A 15,804-nucleotide genomic window follows, 5' to 3' on the forward strand; every position below is an offset into this window, starting at 1 on the left:
AGTTTTCCCAGGGCTTTACACAATTTCTCATAGCCATCATTTCTTGCAGGGAAAAAAAAAAAAAAAAAAAAAAAAAAAACACAATTAGCTGTTGGGAGGTAAGATTCATCTCTTTACTGACTCAATCTAAGATACATTCTAGCACTTAGCATTCTAACAAATAAATGCTAAATTATTGTATTTCTCGATAAAAATTGTAAGAATTTAAATGGGAGAACAACCATTATGGGATTTGATGATCATGGAAAGTGTTTCAGAATAAATTATTTTCTTTCCCTCCTCAGCTTGCCCCTACCCCAAACCTAGAGCAATTCTTTAATTTTAAATATAATTCTTAGTATAACATTCAAGATCTTCTACAGTCTTGCCACAACCCACCTTTCTAGTCTTATTTCCCACTAATCATATCCATATTTGCTTTTTCCTCAAATTCTTTTTATCTCTAATATAAGCAGTAGTTCAACTTATTCACATTCTTCAAAACTCAAGGTACATGTCACCCTGTAGGATCATCAGATACTAAATTTAGAGACATGACCTCATTTGGAATGGAATAGGACTTTAGAAGTCTTTAAATTCAGTTCCTTCATTTAACAAATGAATAAAATGACTTACAGAGGAGTAATATGCCCAAAGTCAAAACAGTGACTCAGTATTAGAAGTCTAGTCCCTTCCAGCTGCAGCTTCCTTTCCAGAGTCTGCAAAGTCCCTGTCACAGCTTCAAGGAAGTCATATCCTCTAGTTAAAATCCTATACATTCTCTCTTGATCTAGTAATACTAGCATCCACAAACAAGACACTTCATCTTTCATCTCAAAGAATTGTCCGTGGTCCTATACCTTAATGTTTCCCCCCTCCACTCTGACTACTGAATTAGCTGACCTACCTTCTGTAGGAAGTCTTTCCCAGTTCCTCTTAATTCCAGGGCCTTCCCATTATTATCTCCTAGTAATCCTATATATAACTGGCTTTATGTATATCTGTTTTGAATGTTATGTCCTCCACTAGATTGCAAGCAAGGACTGGCTTTTGCCTTTTCACATTCTCAGTATTTAGTACAGTGCCTGGAACTTAATAGACCCTTAATAACTTTTGATTGATTGAACCATTCACGTGGAACACTGCATTTATCTGCATATACATCATCTGTTATCTCTTTCTAAGTAAAGGAACTGACAGCAGAAACTATCTTATGTATCTATATATCCCCCTTAACAACTACCACATTGTTTTAAACATCAACCTTTAATATGTTTACTTTTATAATCTCCAGTACATAATAATGCTTCATAGTAAGAACTCAAAAAATGTTTATTGAATGAATAAATTAGCATTTGTAATAGACTTTAAAGGAAGAATAGCATTTGAATTCAGTGAAACAGATGTTAAGCCACTTAACAGGCTAGAGGAACATAACCTTCTTGAAATCAAGTACTATTTAATTTTGTTTTTGTATCTTCACAGGCTCATTGTTAGTAGTTAATGAATGTTTGGTGATCAGTAGAAACAAGGGGGCAGAAAAGTATAAATACTCCAAAGTTAGCAAGGAAATCAGTAGAGCAGAAGGGTTATAGAATATGAGACAAAACTGGACTAATAATTTTCACCAGATTATGTAAAGTTAAACTTTATTCTGTAGGCAATGGAGAGTGGTTGATTGTTTTTAAATCAGGGAACAAACCATTTTGGTTTTAAATAATTTGATTTGAAATGATCAAAAAAGCCAAAAAATTTAACTTCATAAGAAACTTTAGAGAGCTAAACAACCTCACCTGGTTAGGATTCTTACAAGGTGCTAAGTCACTAGAACGAAGAGACAATAATTATCTAATTCAGTATGGTTGATCTGATCATACAAGGAGATGTTATGGGCCAGAACTTGAAAAAAGGTACTTATGTACTTAGTTCAAACCTTTAAAGGAGTTTGCTCATTGATTCACAAATTAGACTTCACAACTTTAGAGAGCATATAAAAGGACAAGCCCACTAGGAAGAGATTCAGAGCCAGGATTCAGTGGGGAGATTCCCAAGTCTAAAGGAAAAGCCTGCTCATGGACTTCCAGGAGATTCAGAACTGGGATTGATTTCCGGGAGATTCACAAGGCAGAAACCCACAATCCCACACTCTGGGAGGCAGAGTCAGATTCATTCCCACTTCCACGTTTGTGCTGGCTGGAGACGATTCTTCATAGGTAACAGTTCTCTCCTCCAACCATCATAAGGGATTTATTTTCAGATTGATCCTAAAATCCAGAGACTGAATTTTCTTTTTAAGAACCCTATATTTTGGATGTAATTATCTTTCTATTTATCATAATTCTTTTTCCCCTTTGTAGATCTCTTCATGTAGAACATTCAAACTTCTAAATCATTTCCTAAGCAAAGAGGAGAGAATCTGGAGCAGTAGTCTCAAACTTTTTTTGATTGCATGTCTCTGAAAGAAAATTTTTGATCTCACTCTCTGAATAAATATTTACTTATTTACAAATTACATATATGTCCTAATAATCTTGTAAAGCTTACACAAAATTATAAAAAGTATGAGATAAAGATAAAATGATATTATATTTTATTCCCAATTGGGAATGAATAAATGATTAGATTGGTGATTTGTGAAAATTGTTTTGGTAGGTGTGTGAAGGATAGATTGAAGAGAGACCAGAGACAAAGAGACTAATTAGAAAAGAATCAGAATTAGTGAGGGTATGAACTACATTAGTGGCATTTAGATAAAGTATGGATATACAAGAGATTTTGGGGGGTAGAAATGACAAGATTTGGCATTTGATTAGATATATGGGGTAAGGGATATTGATGGGTCAAGGAAAATACCAGGTAATTGAAGAGATAGTAATGCTTTCAATAGAAATAGGGAAGTTTAGAAGAGGAACAAGATTGGGATGAAAGGTAATGTAATCCCTACCTACATGTGCTTGCGCATCTTGTGCTAACTAGTTCCTCTTCCACTAATACTTACTCACTTACTAGATTGTGCTAATGGCAGGCAGTGAGTGGATAAGTTGCTTTAGGTCTCTATGTGTAGAGTAAGGTTATTACCTCCCTATCCAAGTCGTGCTAGGCTTGTCTCCATCACAAGCAACAACCTTTATCCCCAATTATTCTTACTATTCCCTACCCTAAAAAGCAGCAGCTTCAGCCATTAGAAAAATTTCACACACACACACACACACACACACACACACACACACACACACACACACACACTCCTCACACAAACTCCTCCTCCTGATGACCTGTGACTATGGCAAGCTCACCATAGAAGGTGGGTTTTTGTCCTTCAGACAGTATGTTAAAAGGCATCTCCAGTGAACTAGGAAAACATCTTAACAGTTAAATGTTCTGATAAAGGCCTCATTTCCAAAATATACAGAGAATTGACTCAAATTTATAAGAAATCAAGCCATTCTCCAATTGATAAATGGTCAAAAAATGTGAACAATTTTCAGATGATGAAATTGAAACTATTTCTACTCATGAAAAGGTGTTCCAAACCATTATTGATCAGAGAAATATAAATTAAGGCAACTCTGAGATACCACTACACACCTGTCAGATTGGCTAAGATGACAGGAAAAGATAATGACAAATGTTGCAGGGGATGTGGGGAAACTAATGCATTGTTGGTGGAATTGTGAATACATCCAGCCATTCTGGAGAGCAATTTGGAATCATGCTTAAAAAGTTGTCAAACTGTGCATACCCTTTGATCCAGCAATGTGTTTATATCCCAAAGAGATCTTAAAGGAGGGAAAGGGACCCCGTATGTGCAAGAATGTTTGTGGCAGCCCTCTTTGTGGTGGCCAGAAACTAGAAACTACATGGATGCCCATCTGTTGGAGAATGGCTGAATAAATTGTGGTGTATGAATGTTATGGAATATCATTGTTCTGTAAGAAATGACCAGTAGGATGAATACAGAGAGACTTGGAGAGACTTACATGAACTGATGTGAGTGAAATGACCAGAACCAGGAGATCATTATACACTTCCACAACGATACTATATGATGATCAATTCTGATGGACACGGGTGCCTTCCATAATGAGAGGATCCAAATCAGTTCCAATTGATTAGTAATGAACAGAACCAGCTACACCTAGCAAAAGAACTATGGGAAATGAATGTGGACCACAACATAGCATTTACACTCTTTCTGTTATTGTTCTTGCATTTTTGTTTTCCTTTTCAGGTTTGTTTTTTTGTTTTGTTTTGTTTTTAACTTTCTAAATCTGATTTTTCTTGTGTAGCAAGACAACTGTATAAATATGTATACAAATATTGTATTTAACATATATATACTTTAACATATTTAACATGTGTGGGACTACCTGCCATCTAGGGGAGGGGGTGGGGGGGAAAGAGAGGAAAAGTTGAAACAGAAGTTTTTGCAAGGCTCAGTGTTGAAATATTACCCATGCATACATTTTGTCAATAAAAAGCTATTTAAAAAAATAAAAGAAAAAGAAATTCTTGGGGGAAAAAAGGCTTCTTTTTTTTATTTAAAGTGAGACTAAGTGGCACAGAATGAACAGGCATCGTGGGATTAGTAATTTTATTGCAGATCTCAATACATTCTCTTCCTCCTCACTCCCTTTTCTCAACTTTTCTATCACTGTCAAGATCACCACCATTATGGTTACCCGGATTCACAATCTTTACCAGCTTCTTATAGATCAGTAATGGCTCTCTACAGGTCCCCCTTTTTTCTCTATTAATTGTGGAGATGGTTGGATGGTGAATTTTATGGCCCCTTGGCCTGTTGTTCGGTTGTTGGCTTCGGTTGTTCCCCTGGGGAAAGGTCTTACCCGTCATGGGAAGGGTATGGCATATCATGCACTTCCTGGCTTAGGTTGAACAGTCCTTGGGGAATCTTAACCGTCATTGGCTAACCAGGCCTTGTTATTTGGGGGCATCTCTCCATCTCCACATAAGAATCAGGGAGATCGCCTGTTTTGAGGCGATGGTAATGGACCTGAATGGGTTTTGCCAAAATACTGTCTATTTGAGTTTTAACAAAGGCCATTAGTTTCCGAAAAGCCCAGGGCCCAAAGGACAAAAGTAACAGGAAGCTAAGTAAGGGTCTCAGTAGGGAAAGGAGATAGGGAAGGACTCCGTGCAACCCACTCCAAAAGGGGTTTTCAGATAGTTCTTTGTGCCTCCTCACTAGGTCTTCTTGGAGCTTCTTTATCTTGTCTCGCACAATTCCAGATTTGTTGGCATAAAAACAGCATCGTTCCTGTAGGGCTAAACAAATCCCACCTTGTTCTGCAGTGAGAAGATCTAAACCTCTTCTGTTTTGTAATACTACTTCAGCCAAGCTATCAATCTGATCTTGAAGGTCATTTCTAGTACCTGAAGGGGCCTGGACATCATCAATCAACTGGTTGGAAAGTTTAGTGTAGGAATGAACAGCTACTCCTAGTCCTGCCGAACCTACAGCCCCAGTAATTCTTAGACCTACAAGTAGTGGTACCAGGAGGGCAGCCCTTTTTTAAATTCCTAGACCTACAAGTAGTGGTACCAGGAGGACAGCCCTTTTTTTACAGCCTCCTATGTAATCAAGGCTGGGGGGGGGGAGGGGACTGGTTCGTCTCCCAGAATGATATCAATGTCTGGAAGGATGGTAGCTTGGATGCACTGTCCTGACCAGTTTGTGGGGAGAGCTGTGAAAGTCATGTTTCCTCCACATATGAACACCTGTCTGGGGGTGGGGCAGAGGTATAGGTAGAAATTGAGGAGCAATCAACAAAGGTCATAAATCCCACATCGATATAAGTATTATTCTGTGGGGATCATTGAATGCACAAGGTTCAACTAAATCCTACAGGCTGAACATGGAAAGGGAGGGCAATGGTACAATTACCTTCTGGTAGAGGAATATTTGTGTTATTTGTGGGAATAGCAAGGAGGATGGGTGGCCAACAGCCAGCAGTTGCTTGCAAGAGTGGGGTTGGTGGAGTTCAAAGCTCTGAGCGTGGCTTCTAGAATAGTAGAACTCTGGGTGTCAAGGTCTATACCTCGGGATTTTGGTAGCGCTAGGGGGTGGTAGTCTAGGGGAGAGTACATTTGTCTGATGAATTCCTCAATTTGTTGTTGTACTTCTGTACCATGGTACTGTCTGCAATTTCTCCTCCAAAGGAGCCGCTGTAGGTTCTTTGTAGTATGGCTGTGAGGTATATTTTACCATCAGTATAGGTACACTGTTGGACATGGTTGTAACAGAAAGAGTGCATTGCTACAACTGTGTAGCAGTTATGAGGGCAGGGCCCCTGCTGACCATCAGTTGGGGGGATTATGCTAGGTTTTTTCACACATTGGTAACTAGTATATGAGCCACTGCCCCTGATAAAGTTTGTTTAATTAAATAACCTGTGGCTGAGCCACAGTCAGTGACATGATAAGATGAAGGAGTCACCGTGGTGTACCCCCCTCTACACTCACAGGGACCTCCATACAGCTGTTGGAATAACTTGTCCCTATCTGCCAGTGGCCCAAATCTTCCTTCTGTCAGGGAGTTGAGGATTAGCAATGTCCAGAGCAGGATCATGCAGCTGGTTGTTTCCATGACCTGTAAAGAGAGGAGAACTTGTCTCAGGGAGAATCATCTTCCCTGGAAAATGTTGTTTTATTGTTATTTTCTGAATGACTATCTATTTGTTTTTCTAGGCACTCTGGCAACCACCTGGCAGATTTCATTCGTTAGAATAAATGCAAACCAACCTTTGGCCCCAAATAAGGATCGGGTTGGGGCCATGACATTTGTTGGTTAGAGGGTCCTTCTATAATACTTCTGCATAACTGTGAGCAGAATTGGAGTGCCAGAGGTGATCAGCCACAGTTTTATCTTTGATGTCTAGATGTAGAAAATTCAAATAAATAAGGCATGGTTGATGAGGTTCCCAGGGGATCCTTTAATAGGGTACAGAGTGCCCCTTTTTAGTTTAAGAATGGTGTTTTTAAGAGTTTGATGAGCCCTTTCCACTATGCCTTGGCCTTGGGGGTTATAGGGAATGCCAGTGACATGTTGAATGGAAAGAGTGGCCCAAAAAACTTTGAAAGCTTGACCGGTGTATCCAGGGCCATTGTCAGTTTTAATGGAAGTAGGCATTCCCATGACTGAGAGGCAGGCTAGTATGTGAGCGGTAACATGCTTGCAGGCTTCTCCAGTTGGAAGTGTAACAAAAAGGAATCCACCATGAGTATCTATGGTCATGTGGAGGCATTTAAGATTCCCGAAGTCGGGGAGATGAGTGACATCCATCTGCCCCACTTCATTTGGGAATAGTCCACATGGATTGACCCTGAGATGGGGTGTAGGTAAGAAGGTGACACATGCAGGGCATTGTTTAACTATCTGGCGAGCTTGTTCACAGGTGATTTTGTACAGAAGCCTTAATGTATGAGATAGAGGTAGTGCAATGGCAGATGACATAAGCGGCAGTGCCATGGAGGAGCCATCAATAAATACAGCTAAGGTAGAGGGTAAGGGATGAGAAGAGGTTTTCTTGGGAAAGACAAAAAGGATGGGTTCTACAGAAATGTAAAAGCTTATTGGCAGGATAGTGATTGTCAATGGTGCCAGAAAAGGAGGCACAAGCAACAGGCCAGAGGTCAGTGGTCTGGAATAACCAGTCCACTTCTACTTTGGAATATGGCTGTATGATTTCATCTGGATCTTTTCTGAAGTGTTTAACACTAAATTCTCTAGCTAAAATGAATTTAGCAACCAGCAGGTAGTAGGAGACAATGACTTTATCTGGGGTTGCAGGGGGGTGAATCCACAAAATAGAGGAGGACTGCCAAAAAAAACCCTGTAGGAGTATGGTGGGTGGCACAAATAATGAAGCAGAGGGGCTCAGAGTAATTTATAAAGGTGACAAATTGTTCTTGGATAGCATGTTCTACTCTAGAGACGGCTTCTATACCTTCTGTAGTCAGACTCCTAGGTGACTTGGGGTCTGGGTCACCCTTGAGTATGTTAAACAGGGGTTTCAGGTCTCCCGTGGTAAGTTTGAGATAGGGGCGGATCCAATTAATATCTCCCAGGAGTTTCTGAAAATCATTTAAAGAAACCAGATGGTCAGTCCTGAGCTTAAGGTTGGGAGGTTTAATAACTGTCCCATGGAGATCAAAACCTAGATAAGTGTCAGGATCCTTGGGCTGGACCTTATCGGGTGCCACCTGGAGGCTTTTGGAGTGGAGATTTGCATTAAGGCATCACAGCAAGCTAGAAGAGCAGAGCCACCCCTTCCGGCTATGAGAATGTCATCCATGTAGTGAAGGGTGTATAGGGAAGGCCAGCGATCCATTATGAAATTGACAGTGAGAGCCACAAATTTCTGGCACAGAGTCGGACTATTCGCCATCCCCCCAGGGAGGACCTTCCATTGGAAGCGGGACTTGGGTTTTTGGAAGTTAATGGCGGGAAGGCTGAAAGCAAAGCATTGGCGATGGGCGGGGTGAAGGGGGATAGTAAAGAAGCAGTCTTTGAGATCAATTGTGATCTTGAGAGCAACAGGAGAGGGCAGGCCTGGCTGCAAGGCGCCCATTATGACCATCGTCTTATTCACTGTCCTAAGATCTTACAGGAAAAGCCATTTTCCTGACTTCTTTTTGATTACAAAGATTAGCCTGTTCCATGAGGAATTATTAGGCTCTATAGGTCCAGCTGCAAGTTGTTCCTGCACTAACTGTTCAGCAGCTGCCAATTTTTCTTTGGAGAGTGCCCACTGATTGACCCAAACAGGATCATCTGTTTTCTAAGAAATTCCATCTGCGTGGGGTGCAGGAATGTCAGTGACCACTAGAGTAAATTTCCTAGGCCCAGAGGTTCAGGTAGTTTCTGGACCATGATAGGTTCTTTAATGCCTCGTGCATCTTTTCCAAGGCCTTGGCCAGGCAAAAATCCCTGTCTGAGCATCTGAGAGGTCACAACCTCATTGGGACTAAACATCACTAGGCCCATTTGTGAAAGGAGATCTCGTCCCCACAGGTTAAAGGGGAGCCCCGGGAGGACATAAGGTTGAATGGTACCTGAATTATTTTCAGAGGCCTCCCATGTAAGCATTTTAGACTCTGCTCAGGGTTGGTAGTTTGGCCAATGCCCCCAATGTGAGTCAGGGAAGCTGATAATGGCCATGACTTGGGCCATTCTTCCTTTTTTAAAACCGTGGCATCCGCACCAGTTTCAATAAGGCCCTCAAAGCTTTTTCCATCTAATTTGAGGCTCTGCATAGGTTTTTGTGGCAGAATGCTCTGGACCCAGTAGGCATTAGACGAACCAAAACTCCCCGAGCCATGATGGCAAACCCATAAATGTTATTTAGAGGTAAAAGAAGGAGCTGAGCAAGTCTAAGGTCTGCAGGGATCGTAATAGGGAAGGAGTGAGCAGAGGCTGTGAGTTTAATGAAAGTCACTGTCTACCACAACACCAGGGGGAATGGGGAGGCCAGCAAGGGTAGAGCTGGCTCTTCCCAAAATAAGTCCAAAAAGCCCTTCAGGGCAGGGGCCATAAATGCCAGTGGGCAACACCTGAGGTCCCATATCGGGTGTTAGTACTGGGCGGGAGGTGGAGCAGAGGTCCAGTCCTGCGCTTCCTGAGGTGGCTCTGGCCAGTTCTGTGATGCCCCGAGGGCAGGATGGGGGAACCGGGTCAGCCGAGTCGCCCCAAGGCTGAACCCTGGATTTGCTGCCGGGCCTGGGGCCGGCCCCGAGGGAAGTTTCCCTGTTCCGACTGCGGGTGGCCATTGTTATCTGTCCTCTAGCGGCACTGAGAGGCCCAGTGTTTGCCTTTCTCACATCTGGGGCAAACGCCAGGATGTCCAGGGCGACCCCGTTTAGGGACGTTACATTGTTTTGCGAAATGACCGAAGCCGCCACAATTAAAGCATTTTGTCTGGAGCAGGAGTGGAGACGGCCCCGAAAGGGCATCCCGAATGGCCGCGCCAATGGCAACGCCTATCTGACGGCGCACTGGCGAACGTAGTCAGAAAGCGTGCCCCGCCTTTTAAAACGGCGAATGGCAGCCTGGCAAGCAGAACTGGCGTTGTCAAAGGCAAGTCGGCGAACAAAATCACTGTCCGCCTCAGAAGCGCCGAGGAGTCTTTCGGCGGCCTCCGTGAGGCGGCTGATAAACTCAGAGTAGGGCTCCTCCGCTTTTTGGCGGATGTTGGCCACGGAAGTGGTGGCGGACCCCTTAGGGGGGAGTCTTCCCCAAGCTTTGGTGGCCGCATTTTGGATTTGGGTAAATAGGCCCGCTGCATACCGAGTCTGGGCTTCATTGGTGTCATAGGGGCGGGCGCCAACGAGCATTTCAAAAGACCAGCCAGCACTGTCCCCTCCAGCCTCAGCATTCCGGCGGGCGGTGTCTTTACAAATCTCTTTGAATTCAGATTTCCACAGCACAAAGTCCCCCCCACTGAGTGTAGCCCGAGCAAGATGGTGCCAGTCAATGGACGTTAGCCAGAGGTGGTCAAGAGCCTCAAGGATAGAAAGAGTAAACGGGGCAACGGGACCATACTGAGAAACAGCAGACTTGAGCTCTCTCAACGTCTTATAGCCGAAGCGTCTACACTCTCGGCGAGGCTCAGGATCCTCCTCCTCATCTGATTTAACAGGGTGGGCTTCAATTACAGGAAAGGGTTGGAGAGAGCTAGAGGACTCCGAACGCGAACCGCGGGAATGGGAAGACTTAGGCGCAGGGCGGGGGGGGGGGGGGGCGGGGGGAGCGGGGGCGGCGGGGGCAGGCTGTTGGGAGAGTTCTAAGTCTAAAAGCCTGAGTTCCTTTAAAAGGTCATTGCGCTCTTTTGTGAGTTGTAAAGTTTCTCGGAGGGATCGGACCTGCGTTTTCAGGTCGCGGGGAGAGGGAGCGGGGGCGGCGGAGGGGGCAGGAGCGGTGTTAGAGGAGGAGGGGAAAGCGGGCATAATGCAATAGGGTGGCGGGCGCAGAGGGGCAGTAATGTTAGCCTTAGAAAGAACAGGAAAAGCACAATCAGGGTCCTTGTATCGGGCGGCTTCTCCTCCTAGTTCGGCTGAGCTGGCAGGGTCCAGCGGCTCGTCCCTCAAAGCTACCAAGGGATTCTCCCCGAGAGAGGGGTAGATTTTTTTTGTCCGTAGTCTTAGCGGGGAATTGTTTGAGGTCTTGTCTAAAGGCGCGGTAATGGACACAGAGTCCTCCTCCTTTTGTTCTTTTTCATTGTTAGCTGGGCCTAACTCAAGACTAGAATAGGTGCGCCTGAGAGCACCTTCCAAAAAGGAGGCGCTGTCCTGGATGACTTTATTTACATCGTCATCGTGGCGATGGACGGCAGTGAGATCATTGATGCACTCCCAGTAGTTAAAGGCTGTGAGGGGGACCTTGTCAGGCCCAAAAGTTCTGTAATGTCTTTCAGCCATCCACTCTCTTCCACCTTTTTTCATCTATAGTGCCCTCTTGTGGGAACCACGGGCAAACGGCCTCCAGAAATTGAAACAATTTTACCAAGTCCTTTTTCTTAACCTTTACGCGTCCTTAAAGAGTCTTTGAGACCCTCAATAAATGGATCGTGAACACTAATGTCCTGTCCCATTATGCAGACGCCTCACTTACCTCGGGTCTCTGTGCCTCGGGTCAGGCGGGCCCGCGGCGACCTTTCTTTCTATTTCTCAGACTGCAGTCTTCCTTTCTCCAAGAGTTCGATCCGACAGAAACCGTTGCCTGTTCCATGATTCTTCGGGCCCCACGTGGGGCACCAATTGTCCGGTCCAGCGGGGCAAAAACGTGGACCCTAGAAGAGAAGAAGAGGGAACCGGGGACAGGAGGCGCGAAGAATGGAGACAAGACAGGCTTTCTGATGAAGTCTCGTTTATTGTAGGGATAAGCACAACAGTACACAAAGGGTTAGGAGGAAGTGGGGGATTTCCATAGGTCTAATGGGGGAGGAGTTAGAACAGTCAGTTTAACCACTGATGGCGATAGTTAAAACAAGGGTATGGTTAGAACAGGGAGCAGAGCGTTGTTACTTTGGGTGGGCACTTTCTGAAAATTTGACCTTTACTGGCTTCTTATAATCAGCAATGGTTCCCCACATTCTGCCCTTCACCCCTCCCCCAAGACAACCAATCAAGATACAGGTTGTACATGCAACAATTATATAAAACATTTTCATATTATCCATTTTGTTCAGGAAGAGCCAAAAAAAAAAAAAAAAAAAAAAAAAAAAAAAAAAAAAAAAAAGGGAAGAATAGCATGCTTTAGACACTATCAATTCTTTCTCTGGAGGCAAATAGTATGCTTCATCATTTATTCTTTAGGATTTGTCTTAGATCACTGTATTGTTGAGAATAGCCAAATCATTCACAGTTGTTCATCAAACAATATTGCTGTTACTGGGTATAATGTTCACCTGGTTCTGTTCACTCACTTCATTTTGTATCATGTCATGTAATTCTTTCCAGGTTTTTCTGGTATTATCCTGCTTGTCACTTCTTATACAACAATAATATTCCATACAATAGGCATCCCCTTGATTTCCAATTCTTAACCACCACAAAAACAGCTGCTACAATTATAAAATCCCCTTTTTTTCAAGAAGCCTTTCTCAATTAAACCTAATGCTAATGCTTTCCCATTGTTGATTTTCTCCAATTCATCTTTTTTGGGCATAATGGTTTAGATTTTGTTCTTACATTTAGACTGTGAGCTCTTTGAGAACAGAGAGTAACTACATTTTGTCTTTCTTTTACCCAGTGCTTAGTAAGGTGCTTGGTGCATATTAGATTATTAATGGTTATTTGATTGATTGTTATCCATTCTTTAGGGAGATCAAAATGACACACCTATGTTAGAATGACGTTACAGTGTGTCTTATTATGTTGATCAGATCAGCACAAATTCAGGATGCTTCTGCCTCAGGCCAGGCAGAAAAAAATTCACATGAATATTTGGAGTAGATTCTCTAATTCTCTCTCTCTCTCTCTCTCTCTCTCTCTCTCTCTCTCTCTCTCTCTCTCTCTCTCTCTCTCTCTCTCTCTCTTTCTCTCTCAATTTTTGCTACTTCAATTCTGCTTTGGTCAAAGCACACATCAGCTTCTTTGATATGGGCTCAACATGCTGGGCCATCCTGTGCCAGTGTCTCCCATGTCATACAATCAATTCTAAAGTTCTAAAGAGATCTTGAGATCTTTTTCTGACTACCATATGATCATTTGGCCTCTGTGAATTATCCATAAAAGGTTTTTGTGGGGTTTTTTGGTGGTTTTTTTTTTGTTGTTGTTTTTTGTGGAGGATAAAAAAAGGTATTTAATAAATCTTTGTTTACTAGACTTCTGCAAATTCATTCAAACCTTCACTCAGCACAGCATTTGACACCTAGCAAATGACTGTTGAATTAACTTCCAAGCATCAATTCAAATTCTTCCTTTTTCTTTCATACTTAGTATAGAGCCTGGCAAAATAATAAACCTTAATTTTTTTTTTTAAATTCATTTATACTATTACTATTTTCCTTTTCTGTTAGCACCTTGTTTCCACCTTTTATAAAATCCTAACCCTAAATGCACTGGTCCAGTCCTGATAAAGTTAACAACTGCTAAGCAACTTCCTCAAATTTATTATATTATATATTATTTATTATTATTGTTCAACTCAAATTCAAAATAATACATCTACTTTATTTTCCATCTGATGAAAGACTTTTATTAAAATGTAGGTGTTGACAGCCTGCCCAGTTTTCATTATTCCAGGATTTGAGCTTATTTCCTAGTGAATGATTATCCCAATTATTGGAGTCCTTTAAATGGAATTCCTTGTACAATTATTCTGTAGAAATAGAAAGGCTCCTACTGAACAAGATTTCACCTCCTCCCAGAACTATCCTTTTTCTTTATATATGGTGAAGTAATTCCCAAAAGCAATTCTTCATAGGTAACAGTTCTCTCCTCCAACCATCATAAGGGATTTATTTTCAGATTGATCCTAAAATCCAGAGACTGAATTTTCTTTTTAAGAACCCTATATTTTGGATGTAATTATCTTCCTATTTATCATAATTCTTTTTCCCCTTTGTAGATCTCTTCATGTAGAACATTCAAACTTCTAAATCATTTCCTAAGCAAAGAGGAGAGAATCTGGAGCAGTAGTCTCAAACTTTTTTTGATTGCATGTCTCTGAAAGAAAATTTTTGATCTCACTCTCTGAATAAATATTTACTTATTTACAAATTACATATATGTCCTAATAATCTTGTAAAGCTTACACAAAATTATAAAAAGTATGAGATAAAGATAAAATGATATTATATTTTATTCCCAATTGGGAATGAATAAATGATTAGATTGGTGATTTGTGAAAATTGTTTTGGTAGGTGTGTGAAGGATAGATTAAAGAGAGACCAGAGACAAAGAGACTAATTAGAAAAGAATCAGAATTAGTGAGGGTATGAACTACATTAGTGGCATTTAGATAAAGTATGGATATACAAGAGATTTTGGGGGGTAGAAATGACAAGATTTGGCATTTGATTAGATATATGGGGTAAGGGATATTGATGGGTCAAGGAAAATACCAGGTAATTGAAGAGATAGTAATGCTTTCAATAGAAATAGGGAAGTTTAGAAGAGGAACAAGATTGGGATGAAAGGTAATGTAATCCCTACCTACATGTGCTTGCGCATCTTGTGCTAACTAGTTCCTCTTCCACTAATACTTACTCACTTACTAGATTGTGCTAATGGCAGGCAGTGAGTGGATAAGTTGCTTTAGGTCTCTATGTGTAGAGTAAGGTTATTACCTCCCTATCCAAGTCGTGCTAGGCTTGTCTCCATCACAAGCAACAACCTTTATCCCCAATTATTCTTACTATTCCCTACCCTAAAAAGCAGCAGCTTCAGCCATTAGAAAAATTTCACACACACACACACACACACACACACACACACACACACACACACACACACACACACACACTCCTCACACAAACTCCTCCTCCTGATGACCTGTGACTATGGCAAGCTCACCATAGAAGGTGGGTTTTTGTCCTTCAGACAGTATGTTAAAAGGCATCTCCAGTGAACTAGGAAAACATCTTAACAGTTAAATGTTCTGATAAAGGCCTCATTTCCAAAATATACAGAGAATTGACTCAAATTTATAAGAAATCAAGCCATTCTCCAATTGATAAATGGTCAAAAAATGTGAACAATTTTCAGATGATGAAATTGAAACTATTTCTACTCATGAAAAGGTGTTCCAAACCATTATTGATCAGAGAAATATAAATTAAGGCAACTCTGAGATACCACTACACACCTGTCAGATTGGCTAAGATGACAGGAAAAGATAATGACAAATGTTGCAGGGGATGTGGGGAAACTAATGCATTGTTGGTGGAATTGTGAATACATCCAGCCATTCTGGAGAGCAATTTGGAATCATGCTTAAAAAGTTGTCAAACTGTGCATACCCTTTGATCCAGCAATGTGTTTATATCCCAAAGAGATCTTAAAGGAGGGAAAGGGACCCCGTATGTGCAAGAATGTTTGTGGCAGCCCTCTTTGTGGTGGCCAGAAACTAGAAACTACATGGATGCCCATCTGTTGGAGAATGGCTGAATAAATTGTGGTGTATGAATGTTATGGAATATCATTGTTCTGTAAGAAATGACCAGTAGGATGAATACAGAGAGACTTGGAGAGACTTACATGAACTGATGTGAGTGAAATGACCAGAACCAGGAGATCATTATACACTTCCACAACGATACTATATGATGATCAATTCTGATGGACACGGGTGCCTTCCATAAT

General features: G+C 41.7%; 1 protein-coding gene across 2 annotated transcripts; it reads right to left on the bottom strand.

Moving 5' to 3' along the window:
- Positions 1 to 4,491: 4,491 nt before the first annotated feature.
- On the bottom strand, positions 4,492 to 12,044 carry LOC141539927 (uncharacterized). 2 transcript variants are annotated; one of them, XR_012481417.1, is made up of 2 exons: positions 11,609 to 12,044; positions 4,492 to 6,589 (listed from the first exon to the last, which is right to left on the bottom strand). XR_012481417.1 is itself a non-coding variant. In XM_074263333.1 (2 exons), the coding sequence occupies exons 1-2, from the start codon at positions 11,437 to 11,439 to the stop codon at positions 6,565 to 6,567; spliced, it is 1,179 nt and encodes a 392-aa protein (XP_074119434.1). In that variant the 5' UTR covers positions 11,440 to 12,044; the 3' UTR covers positions 4,492 to 6,564. The 2 variants fall into 2 exon arrangements, 1 of the variants encoding a protein (XP_074119434.1); XM_074263333.1 differs by having other exon boundaries at positions 10,286 to 12,044.
- Between the last annotated feature and the right edge of the window lie 3,760 nt (positions 12,045 to 15,804).

This window comes from Sminthopsis crassicaudata, chromosome 4 (assembly GCF_048593235.1).
Source record: "Sminthopsis crassicaudata isolate SCR6 chromosome 4, ASM4859323v1, whole genome shotgun sequence".
Classification (NCBI taxonomy): Eukaryota; Metazoa; Chordata; class Mammalia; order Dasyuromorphia; family Dasyuridae; genus Sminthopsis; species Sminthopsis crassicaudata.

Bases quoted from the DNA above. Each gene is read 5' to 3' on its own strand.
- LOC141539927 (XM_074263333.1), bottom strand. From the start codon at position 11,439: ATGAAAAAAGGTGGAAGAGAGTGGATGGCTGAAAGACATTACAGAACT. The intron at 6,590-10,285 runs GTATGCAGCGGG...CTCTCTTTACAG, and splicing joins ACCAATGAAGCCCAGACTCG to GTCATGGAAACAACCAGCTG.